At 34.7% G+C, this 12,494-nt stretch overlaps 1 protein-coding gene across 1 annotated transcript; it reads left to right on the top strand.

Moving 5' to 3' along the window:
- The first annotated feature begins 1,870 nt into the window (after positions 1-1,870).
- Positions 1,871-6,752, top strand: LOC129308543 (3'-5' exonuclease-like). Its single transcript, XM_054949706.1, has 6 exons — positions 1,871-2,304; positions 3,848-4,027; positions 5,545-5,675; positions 5,791-5,952; positions 6,275-6,385; positions 6,518-6,752. The coding sequence occupies exons 1-6, from the start codon at positions 2,028-2,030 to the stop codon at positions 6,587-6,589; spliced, it is 933 nt and encodes a 310-aa protein (XP_054805681.1). The 5' UTR covers positions 1,871-2,027; the 3' UTR covers positions 6,590-6,752.
- Positions 6,753-12,494: the final 5,742 nt, after the last annotated feature.

Here is a 12,494-nt window from a genome sequence, read left to right as displayed (position 1 = left end):
TATAAATTGATGATTTTTGCATTGTTTTAAGGATTGAGGTGCAAAATTATACCAAAGTGTACTATTACATAAATATTTTGGCCCCATAATCCATTTACAACATGACATAGCACTAAGACCACAACCCTTGCTTAAAAGACTTTAGGTCTCAATTATGGATTTGGGAATTTTGTGCCCTTTTTTAGAGTTATAGGCAAAATTGTACAAGTTGATAGCATTTGTGGTTCCTTATCAAATATGTTAAAATTGTATTTGAATGGGTGAATTTAAGTTAAAAATTTAGATTTAAAATCTCATATTTAAAATTTATAGATTCTAAATCATTTGTTTGGATGATATAAAAAATTTTAAATTACAATTTTAAAATTCTTTGTTTGGATTTAAAGCAAAATTTTTAAATTTTAAAATTCTATATTTGAATTTAAAAGAAATTTAAAAAATTAGTCAAACTTGACGATTCAAATGGCCAACTTTTAATGGGATCAGACAAATAAAGCCAATTGAGACTATGGCACCAGTGATGACCAGGACAAAACCTCTGACTTCTACCAGGATCGAGCAGTTGTGATGACAGGAATAGAATGGCCGACTTCTATTGGCACTAAATTGACGACGACCATTGGGACAAGATGGCTAACTTCTGTTGAGATTGGACCGACAGCAACAACAAGGACAAGATGGCTGACTTCTACCAAGAAAGAATTGACAACGATGATGGGAATTAGATGGTTGAATTCCACCTAGACCGGATTGACAAAGACCAAATGGTCGACTTCGATAGGGACCGAAATGATGACTACGATGGGGATCAGATCGACCACGACCAGGACTAGATGGCCGACTTTTACAAGGACCAAATGGACAATGACAACGAGGATAGGATGACCAACTTCTACTAGGATTGGACCAATAACGATGACAGAAACTAGATGGCTGACTTCCATAGGGACTAAAATGACGGCTACGACGGCGACCTGACAGATTATGTTGGTTTAATGTTGGTGGAAGTTGGCCGTTTGGTCCACGTCGTAGCTGTCGGTTCAATCTTGGTCGAAGTTGAAAGTTCGGTCCCTGTCATCGCCGTCGTACGATCCAGCAGAAGTCGATCGTCCAATCCTCATTGTCGCTGTCAGTCCTATTCCGATAGTAGTCGGCCATCCGGTCCTCATAGTTGTTGTCGGTCCGATCCTGATAAAAGTCAGCCTTCCAATTCTTGTCATCGTCTTTAGTCTGGTTTTAATAGAAGTTGGCCATCTTGTCCTCATCATCATCGTCAGTCCGATCTCGATAGAAGTCGGCCATCCGATCCTCATCGTCGTTGTTGGTCTGGTTCAAGTAGAAGTCAGCCGTTTCGTCACCACCATTAGTCCGATGCTGGTGGAAGTCGGCCATCCCACCCCGGTAAACGGCGACAGCTTGTTTCTATGAACTTGGGTTGTTCGGTCTAATTATTGTTGGCAGGTTGATCAAACCTTCATGTATTTAGGTCAAATTACAAAAGAGCTTGAGTTTGAATTTAAAATAATAGGGGTTTAGAAATGATTTTAAATTACAAATAAATTAAGGGAGAACTTGGATTTGGATTTGGGTCAAATCCCAAATCTAAATCCATACATTTTTAATTATTCAAACAATGAATTTGGCTCAAATCTAAATCTAAATCCAAATCCAAATTCATGTGTATCTAAACATAGGATAAATGTATTTTTGCACATTAATTCTTAAATTATTTTAAAAAAAGTCATATAAATTTGGATGTGTTTAAATTTCAATAAAAAATTGATTATAAAAAAATTAATTAATATTTTTTTTTAAATTTGATTTTGACAAAATTTGGATTTTGAGCAAACACAACGCGATCCATCTCCTGACAGGCCAGTTTAGAATGGCAAAATTCAAACGCCGCCCCTGATTTGCATGCCAAGTGATTTACCGCGCGATCCTCAGGTTTGAACAAATCTTTTCAGGGATGGGGTTTCCCTCCACCCAGCAGTACACCTTATGGTCCTAAATAGGCACGGACCAAAATGGAAAGCCGAGAGGGTCTTTCGCGGCTTGCCTCCTTCTCTTGTGACTTGGAAGACGAACCTTTGTCGGAACAAGATCTACATGCCATCCAAGCCATCGAAGCTCAATTTCAATCTTCTCTCTCAAGCAAACGTCCTTTCAATTCCACCCAAGATCACTGCGTCCCAGGTGTTTCAACTCCAACCAGCGATTCTTCACGTTCCATCCGCCGCCGTTTGCCTAAATCTCTTATCGCTCTTCAGCACCCTCTTTCGTTTTCCTTATCACCTTGTCAAGGTTTTCTTCTCTCTCTCTCTCTCTCTCTCAAACTCATTTCCTCACTTCGATTTCACTCGCCCCTGCTTCCATTTTAATTGAAAAATGTTGTTCATGAGATTATTTTCTCGGAGATTGTTTTCGGGAGTTTTCGAATTAGGGTTAGTCTCTATTCAGTTCTGCAGATTAGGTATCTGATTCAACTCTAGTGGTCAAGTCAGTTATCAGTCATTTAACTTTGTTAGACTTCTTTTTGTTTTTTTTCCCCTCTTAATATATAGCGAGGCCGTTCAATATATGGCGATGTATTGTTTCATGTCGTTCACAGGGTCTTTTTTTTTTTTTTTTTTTGAATTTTGGAACAAGTAATATGACAAAATGCATATAAGACAAAAAGAATTGGACTTTTTTCCCTTCTTACTTCTGCGGCTTCTAATTCATTAGACAAAATGCACATTACGCTTGGATCACAAAGCTTCGGGCATTATGTCGAACTAAACGCAACACTTCATGGTTATTCCTTCTGTGCTGATTCCATCTTTGCTTATCATATTTTGATCTGTTTTCTTTATTGAATTTTCCTCTTATTCTCAAAGTGCTTCTAATTTTTGGCCTTCTTTCGGAATTCATGTTATGGGAAACTTGGATTTCAGATGTCAGCTTGAACTATTCATTCCTTTCCTTCTGTTGCTGAAATTACATTGTGTTCATGCTCACATTTGTGCTAAGCGGAAATGTGCACCACTGTTTATGACAGATGCTAATGGTGCATCGCTAACTATCTAGTGTAGTTAATTCATCTTGGAATCGATAACAGTTTTTTATTGTCTTTTAACAATTGGAAAAAAAAAAATTCTACAGTCTTCGTGTACTGGTACTTGGCAGCCTGATTCTCAATTCTCTACCCTTAAGGAAGGGGGGATATGCTAATTGCTGTTTATTTACTAAGGCTTGAGCCAGATACTATTTTGAATTCTAAAGGTCGCTTGGTTTGGGACAAGTAAGGGTGTAGTTTATTTTTTTTCAGGAAGTGGATCACTTGCTGTTACTTGGTTCACAAAAAATATAAAGCTTTCGAAAAGTTGGAATTGGAAGCCCAACTTCCTAGATAATGAGGAAGGCAACTTTCTGAGTAAAAATCATATAATTTATATTTTCCTTGTGTTCTAAATTTTTTTTTCCAAAAAAATGCCCTTAAATATTATTTTTTTAAAAACTATGAAAATAAGAGGGTATTTATGTCTTCAATATTTTAAAATATATTTATTTAAAAAAAAATCAACTTCCAGTGAAATTGAAGTTTGAACCAAGTGACCCCTCATTCTATTTAGTGTGATGTTTTGAAAGGACCTCCATCTGATTATACAACTGCAATGTCGACATAGCTGTAAATTACTTATGTGACTGTGGAGGTGGGGGACCTCTAGATATTGCTCACCTCGTTGGAAAGCCTTGACACCTTCCTTTTCTTCTTCCCTGAGAATTGTACCTTAAATAAACTGAGCTTTATAGTTCATCTCATTTTTCTTTTTGGGTTTGGAATACTTTTATTTTTCTTTTACAGGCTATTCAAAGATGAGATTACCTATAATGAAGTTTGCTGGCAAAATCATGTACAGTAAAACTGCCAATGGTGTAGAGAAAGCTGCACTAGAGCTCCTAAACGTGCTGGATGCAAAGAAAAGAAACATAGAACAAATTGCACTTGGGCTTGACATTGAGTGGAGACCCTCATTTAGAAGAGGTTAGTTTAGCTGTTTGTTTAAATTCATGATTTTGCTGGTTGCATTAGGCCTACAAAAATGACTGCATTTACATCTTTGGTGCCACATAATTTAAAGACCTCGGATGGAGGGTTGACAATTGATCTTGATTAAATTTCATCCCACGAGCTGCTGTCATACATGTAACTGGTTTCTTATTTAGGTGCATTTAGTGTTTTCCTAGAACATTGTAGGATCACACTCCTTGGATTGTTTAAGGTCATCTGCTGCTGATTCTGACCTATTAAATTTTGCGCTTCTCTGTTATATTTGTTATGTGACATTAAAGATGGGGTGTCATCCAACTGTCTAGCTGCTCTAGGAGTTTGTTTTGCTGCAGGTTTCCTTCAAAGTTCACATATTCTCTCCATTCTCATATTGTCTTATAGTTTGCAGTTTTATTTGGTGAAAGATCGATAGGGATATTCAAGTCTTGCTACTTTTACAAGATTAGTTTACGAATGTATTAAATAAAATAACTATCTAGGAGGCATTTTTAAGCATGTTTATGATGGCAAAGTCTAGCAAAACTGTATTTTAGGCAATTCACTTGATGCCTTTCATTTGTTCATTATCATTAGCAAGGACCAAGCATTGAAATTTGATTGGGTTGGGCTAGATTGGTGGATAATGTCAATGTCTTCATAGAGTCAGTGCCTTTTGGATAGGATTCTTTTAGGCAAAATCCTAAAAGTCCTAGAGTGTAAAGAAATTCTTGTTAAAGTTAAAACTAGAAATTTTTTCCTTGTGCAATGTCCAAAATCCCACGATTCTTTGTGTAAGATCCCAATTTCCAGAAGACCCTAGTCGCACAATTCTTCAAACGAGGCCCTCTTCAAGCAGTTACAGTTATGCAAAGTATCCATAATGGCCTTGACTAGTTTAGTTACAATTATGATATCAGTAGTCTTGGAACTTCCTGCTATGTTGCTGACCCCATCTAATGAAATAAGGTTTGTTGCTGCTGCTACTGTTGTATAACTTTGTGAAATTCTCAAGAGTTACTGCACCAAGTTTTGTACACAGACTTGGAATACAACCAACAGCCTAAGGAGATATTATAACTAATACTAGAAAAAATAGAATTTCTTGATGTTCAATTTATCTAAAACTGAAGAGAAGAACTAGACTTGCAAAGCTTTCCAATTATTTCTCATGGTCCAGTCCTGTGAAATCTATTTTGGATAAAATTTGGTGCTATCTTGTAAACTAGGTTGTGTTCCTGTGCCTGCATTCGGTGGTGATGATATTTTTATTGGTTTAAAATGATGGAGAGGGTTACTTTTTATGAGGCTTTGTCTCCTGCTCTATCGCATGATTCCATATAGTCCAAATATTATATCGGTTAGCTGTAAACTTTCGGTTCACTTGACCAATTTGTAGTGAAAGGGATTCCTTGTCTGGAGAATAGCCTTTCCTTTCTGACCGCGGAAAGCCTTAATTCTATGTAAGAGAAGATCACAATTATTGAATCAATATTATGTAAAACTTTTCATAGGTGTTCCGAATGGGAAAGTAGCAGTGATGCAGATATGTGATGGCACTGATCGCTGTCACGTTCTACATATAATCCATTCTGGAATCCCACCAAGTCTCAAGTTTTTGCTTGAAGACCCTACAGTTTTAAAGGTTCATAAATTTTCAAGATGAAAGCTTTTTTCTTTTTCTTGTTTTGATCTTCCTATCTATGGTCATTAACCATTGATTGTAACTATTCAATGCCATGGTATATGGACATGCACAGGTTGGGGTTGGCATTGGTAGTGATGCTCGCAAGTTTTTTAAAGATTATGAAATATCCATCGAAGGCATCGAAGATCTTTCTTTTCGTGCAAAACAAAAGCTAGTTGGAGATATTCAGAACTTCGGTCTTTCATCATTGACTGAGAAACTATTATCCAAACAGGTCTGTTTTAAATCCGGTTTCTGTAATCCAGACCAGAGTACCAAACCAACACTTGAACCAGGAATGTGTTTTCGAAATTGGAATTTGGAAGCCTTTATTTTTTTTTTTTCGTTGATGCATTTTTTTAATGCAGTCTTCTATGTAGCGTGTGCCGACTAATTATTGCGAACATACATTTTGTCACCATTTTTTAACGAGTCCCACTTGCAGACAACAGACGTGCAATTTGTGGGTTTTGAGACGATGACCTTTTCCTTGACAACCTGCGTATCTTAGGAACATTCCAATTGCCAATATTAATATTGAACATGTAAATTTGCAGCTGAAGAAACCCTCCAAAATAAGACTGGGAAATTGGGAAGCTCTTCCCCTATCGGTGCAGCAACTAGAGTATGCTGCTACAGATGCTTATGCTTCTTGGTATCTCTATCAGGTACTAAACGCTGCTCAAGTATTATTGTGATATGATGCTACATAACGTTATGTTCTAGCCATATCATCGTCATTTTGTGGTCGATATCTGTTTTATCATTAAGCAGAAGAACATTACTTTATTCTAATGCAGGTGATTAGCGAACTCCCGGATCCCCAACTAGCTCCAGCTGAGGAGACAGTTGGAGATATAAAGCAACAATGAGACGAAATTGTTTAGTCATCAATATACCTTCCATTCCATATTAATTTATAATTTCGCATGTAGAAAATGTCCGTTTTTGAGATTTTTCTCACATCAAAATTGGAGTTGCTATTCCATGAGGCTACATGCATTTGTCTATTCAATGAAGATACCTTGTGAATTACTTTCATGGAAAGCAAATGATTAAGGGAAAAAAAAACAATTGAAAATCTTGGACTTACGCGTAGCTGTGGTTGAAAAAACGTGTCATGCAATGTGGTAATGATAGAATTAAGGGGTGTGGGTAAGCATTGTGACATTTTGCAAGGTCAAATATTTGCTTCAGGGGCACCTAGATACTTTGTATTTAGTAAACTCTGCACTGTTTTAATTGACGGAGCATCTGAAAGACCCCATATCATGCTCGTTATCTGCCCCGAAAATAAAAGGGAACTCGTTATTTAATTTGTTATGATCCGACAATTCACATCAGTATTGGTATCAACACCAACCACCTTGATAAGACCAAGCATAAATTGAGATACCCAATTTCGACAGAGAGATGGTTACTACCCAAACGAATATCCAAAAGTCAGAGTTTGAAACCATTGTCAAGTGAACCGGAGTCCACTTTAAAATCTAGGTTTAAATAGTTGAAGCTTGTAATTGTAAGGATGTATATGTGAATATAGGTAAGGAGTAAAGACAAAGAAAACAAGCACAAGAGAAGAGAAGAATGTGGTTAAAGAATATGTTTTTATCAAAATTTGAAATGACGACGACTACGATTGGTGTGGAGTCTAAGAAGGGGGAATACGATTAAAAGGGAATTAGTATAGTATGAAACCTGCTAGGATTAGAAATAATGAGACGAGCCAACGAGCAGGGTCAGTGCACGATAAGCGTAAAATTATACTTAGATGTGGAAGCGATTACTTCATTGGATCAGTGCATATTTGAAACTGAACGAACCATGAAATCAGCTTGGCATGCAATGCGTATGGAAGGAACTAGAAACAGGGAAGTGTTGTGAGCCATTTTAATTAGTTCCTTTAAACAAGCATAAAAGATTAGTCAAAGAATGCAAAGTATGAAAGAGAATAAGGGATCAATCATTATAAGTGCGTTGGATCACGATCTGATCAGTTGCTGTGATGAGACACTGGGTGTGGGGTGGAAAACATAAACAGAGAAAGATTATGGAAGGAAGGAGGATGGGGGTGGTGCCGACAGAGAGAGAAGGAATTGAGAGTGGGAAAACGACAATTGAAATGGCAAGTGCGAGTCGTATCGTGTTGGGAATTGGGACATGGAAAGTGAAATGTGTCGCGTTTAGATAATGTACTCTTTTGAGTAGTTAAGTTATTTTCATGGGCAAAAAGCAACCAATTATGACCCACGAAACTCACCCTCGTCCCTTTCAATCATTGCATCCGTTTGGCATTCTTCTCCGGGAGTTTGATTATTTAAGTCTATTTGGTTCCCGTTAATTAATTAATTTTTATCATTAATAATGTATGTACAGAGTAAGTAGTATATGGATGGAAGCATCAACACGAGAGAATTCCAAAGATGGAAAGCATTAGTGTCCAGTGTTGAAAATGCAAGCTTTGGGCTCAAGAGTGAATCCAGATTTTAGAATAATCCGACGGAGTGGTGGGACCGTGCGTTTGACTTTATTATCCAAGACAAGACCTAAGACCTGGGTGGTTCCTCCCACTCCATTTCTCAATCTTAATGGCTATAAGTTGTATCATACAGACAATAAATATACTACGAGCGACTTCTCTCAATAATACAATGTGCTTTCCCATGTTTGATGTTGACGAATTATTGCCCATAAAGGCGCAAAAAATCCTCTCCTCTATGGATGGCCATCGAAGACATTTGATTATTAGGAATGAATTTGAATGGCAAAGCGTCACTGTTAAATTCTGGAATTATGACATGATTTAATTATAACAAGGATAGAAAAATTTCTTCTCTCTTTTTCTCCTAAATCAGGTTGAAGGGAGTAACCACTTCATATTTTTAAGAAAAGCTGTTCAAAAACAGTCATTTCTTTTAATTATGTAGCGATTTAATTTTTTTCCCAAAATAACATTGCATAATATTTACACATTTAATTACACTTACTACTTTTACTATTTCTAATAAAGAGTAAAATGAGAAGCGTGTATTTAATGCATACATTGGAAAGTACAGAATTTTTTTAAATATTTTGAGTCTTTCAAAATATAATTAATAAAATTTTTTTTACTAATATCCAAATTATGTGTGCAATTAATAAAATTTTTTAATAGACAGACATATTAAATAAGGATAAACATACAAAAGTAAATAATTTTGATCGAAATTAACTAACTAAGCTCGCTGATCATGTTATTCAGTTAAAAATATCTCATGATATTATATGAAGGGAATTTTTTTTTTAACTTATGTTTAAGAGCAAGAAATATTTCTTAACTTTTCTTATACTCCCTCTAATCTTTATCATATGACATCTTCTACAAGGATTATTTACTCATCAATAAAAGACACAAGGAGAGTTATGTATTACCATTTTTTAATTTTATAGCTTATCGTATATGGTATATCTCTTTTTCTATCTTTAATAGGAATAAAATTAAAAAAATTAGTTTAAGGCACTAATTTTTAAAAGTAAATTTTTTTATTTTAAAACATATTTAATGATTTAATTATAATTCCTTTATTTTAATGAAATATAATTGAAAGCATTTTATAATAAGTATTAAAAAATATTTAAATATAGAGATCATATAAGAACAAAGTAGTTTAAAAGTATCTTATGATAATGGCAATTGTTGCTTGCTGATTTGTTGGCATAAAGTAATAATTCTATTGTTTTTGCTTATTGTTTTCATAGGATTAAAAATAGAATTGGTTGATATTGCTTTCTTTGTTTAGAATGTTGTTTGGTTTTAATTTTTTTTGGATTGTTTTTGGTTTTTTATGTGAGTTGTGTGTTACATTATATCTAGATTTTTTTCAAGTGTTTGTTAGTTTCAGCTATTGATGTTGTAGTTTTTTTTTTGGGTGATTAATAAAATTGGTTCTTTTCTTGAAAAAAAAAAACCCAACGGTTATATATGGACGCATGATTTTGGGTTTAAAATCGAAATCATTGATTAATTAATTAATTAATTAGAAAATCCATGGAGCAAGGCAAAACATTCCCCATCCGAGGCCAAACCTTAAACCAATCCTCGATTTAGAATCAGATTTTGGAGACCCCAATGAATATATATACATATATATGTGTGTATATATATATATATATATGATAAGATTGTCAGGCGTTAATTTAATTTGTTCAATTCTCATTATTCTGAAGACCTAATATTTTATTGGCATGCCTTATGATTGAGGGGAGATATTTGAACAAATGAAATATATAGATACTCATGAAGTTGCAGGGAAAAAAGAATGTACATTGGCTATTGGTATTTGCGATCTCAGACAATGGAATGCCGGAAATACGAGCAGCGGTAATATGAATTAACAATTATTATTATTATTATTATTATTATTATTATTATTATTATTATTATTAATTTTCTATAATTTTTAAAGTCTTTTTTATCAGTTTTAGGTTAATTAACAGTGAAATTTAATTTTTGTTAATGACAAGAATGACATTGCACCATTTTAAAAATTGAAGGAAAACATTATATCAAAAACAAGTTTAAAATCCTAGATAGAGTTGTTAATAAGAGTTGACCCAACTTTTATATGCTTGGCCCTTAAAAATTCAGCTTTTAAAGATTTAGGCCTATAAGTCCTGTTGCCATAAAATTGATTTTTTTTTTAACCCTAACCTTTACTGATACAGCTCAAGGTAGGGCCTAAAAGCTCATGTAAATTTTTTTAATTAAAATTGTTAATTATATCAATACATATATAAATTGCAAAGTACCTTAGTTAAAATTCTAAAATATAAATATTCTTTAGTTATTATTATCTTTGATTTTCATTTTAAAATAAAACACTACACCTTTTAGGAGATTTATTTGGAAGAAGTGGTGCAATTTCAACATCATTAACTTCATTTTTATCACTTGGAAGAAGTATTTAATAATTTGTGTTATTCTCATTAATATAATTTAAAATTTTAAGTAAACTATATAAATAAAATTACTAAAAAAATATAAGAACTTAATTGCTAGCCGGAGCTCAAATTCTTTAAGGTCAGGCTTATAAATACGAGATCTAAAATATTTTTATATTAAAATATTTTATTTTTTTTAAGTCGAATGCTCAACAAACACAGATTTTGAAAAATAGCTTGCCAAACAAACCATTATTATTTATGATTCTTGTTGTTAGACATTTTTGGATTTATAATTTAAAAATAAAATCAGTATTTGAGTGCAATAAAAACAGTAGTAGGAATAGAAAGAAAAGGAGTGATGGATTGGCAATGGCATGGAATGAAAATGCGAGGAAGGTGAAGAGGACAAGGCCATGTGTTGTAAGGTACCCTGTTGTGCCTTGTGGCATCGGCCCTTCTGCCTTTAGTATGTGAAGAAGCTTCTTGGAGATTTCCCTCCAGTGTTCAATACATGGACCCCACCGACCTTTATGCTATTACATCATCCCTCATCACCGCCAACTCATACTTCTCCCACAGGCCACAAGCAAAAGTCCCATTATTTTTTTAAAAAAGTATCAAATAAATTAACAGAAATTAAAAGGAGAGGGAAACGCAACATCTTGAAATGTTTAGATACAAAAAGACAGCCTTTGGGAATTTAGGTCCCCAGGCCAGCAGTAGCCACTGCCACATCTCCATTCTTCTTCTCTTTTCCAGTGCCCTCACTGCCACATCTTCTCATTTCCTTCATTTCATTTTATATGTACACGCAAAACTTGCATTTTAATGTCTACATCAGTTATAAATTATTCTACTACAGGCCCAGGAGTGCTCAGCATACAAATGGAGAACATAATAACGAACGCAAATATATGTCTGTGTGGGATTCTGGGCTGCATCGTTCTATATACATCATTTCAACACTGCATGCTCCATGTGAAGCCCTTCCATTACCCTCTCTGCATTGCCTTCCCTTTCTTACTTCTATGTGAACCACTTCAATTATCAAATTACATTATTTTCGTCCTTCATTCTCTTCCCCTCGTCCACACCTCTTCTGTTCGTATTAATTAGATCTAAGATTTCTTTACCTGACACGCTTTTAAAACAAACGAACAGTTAAAACTCTGATACCATATCCTCCTATACATGAGTTCCTGCTTCAGGATTCATATAGAGAGAGCCCTCAGCTTGAGACAATTTTGATAGCATCTGTGTGTCAAAGATCAACTCATTAATACGCTTTGCTTTCTGTGCACTACGTCATGTCCCTACATCAAAACACATGGGCCGCCGTGCGTGTCCAGTGTATCCTTCTCATTTGTCATTTCTATCTTCTTTCAATTTCTTTATCACATGTTTTATACCGCATTCAATATCATCAATTACCCAAATCTATCTGTCAATATTTTATATTAACTAGCAGGTAATCAAGCAAACAAATCAGCTCTCTCCTTCACACCTCTCTTCTACATTCTCCAACCTTTCTATTTTAATGCAAACGTTAAATCGCACAGCCCATGCCTTTTGCATTCTCTTCGTTAGAACAATAGCCAATGGTCTCAAAACATGCAAGTCAATTCATAAAATTAATTTTGGACAGTGTATGATAAAAAAAATTGAATTAATGTGCCTCAGAAATTGTGTTGAACTTTGACAAGGAAGGTTCGAGTATGGGAGAGAGAATGAAAAATATGTACTATGTGTTGGAGGCGAAGAAAAAGAAAGCTGAAGGAGAGGGGTATTAACTAACTCAACGAACAGCGTACTTAGCTTGGTTGATTTAACATGCATGGATCATTAAGATTTGTT

The sequence above is a fragment of the Prosopis cineraria genome, unplaced genomic scaffold (genome assembly GCF_029017545.1).
Source record: "Prosopis cineraria cultivar Desert tree isolate PC_DT_omini unplaced genomic scaffold, ASM2901754v1 PC4, whole genome shotgun sequence".
Lineage (NCBI taxonomy): Eukaryota > Viridiplantae > Streptophyta > Magnoliopsida > Fabales > Fabaceae > Prosopis > Prosopis cineraria.
The sequence above is the reverse complement of the archived record's forward strand: the minus strand, read 5'-3'. Positions and strand labels throughout refer to the sequence as shown.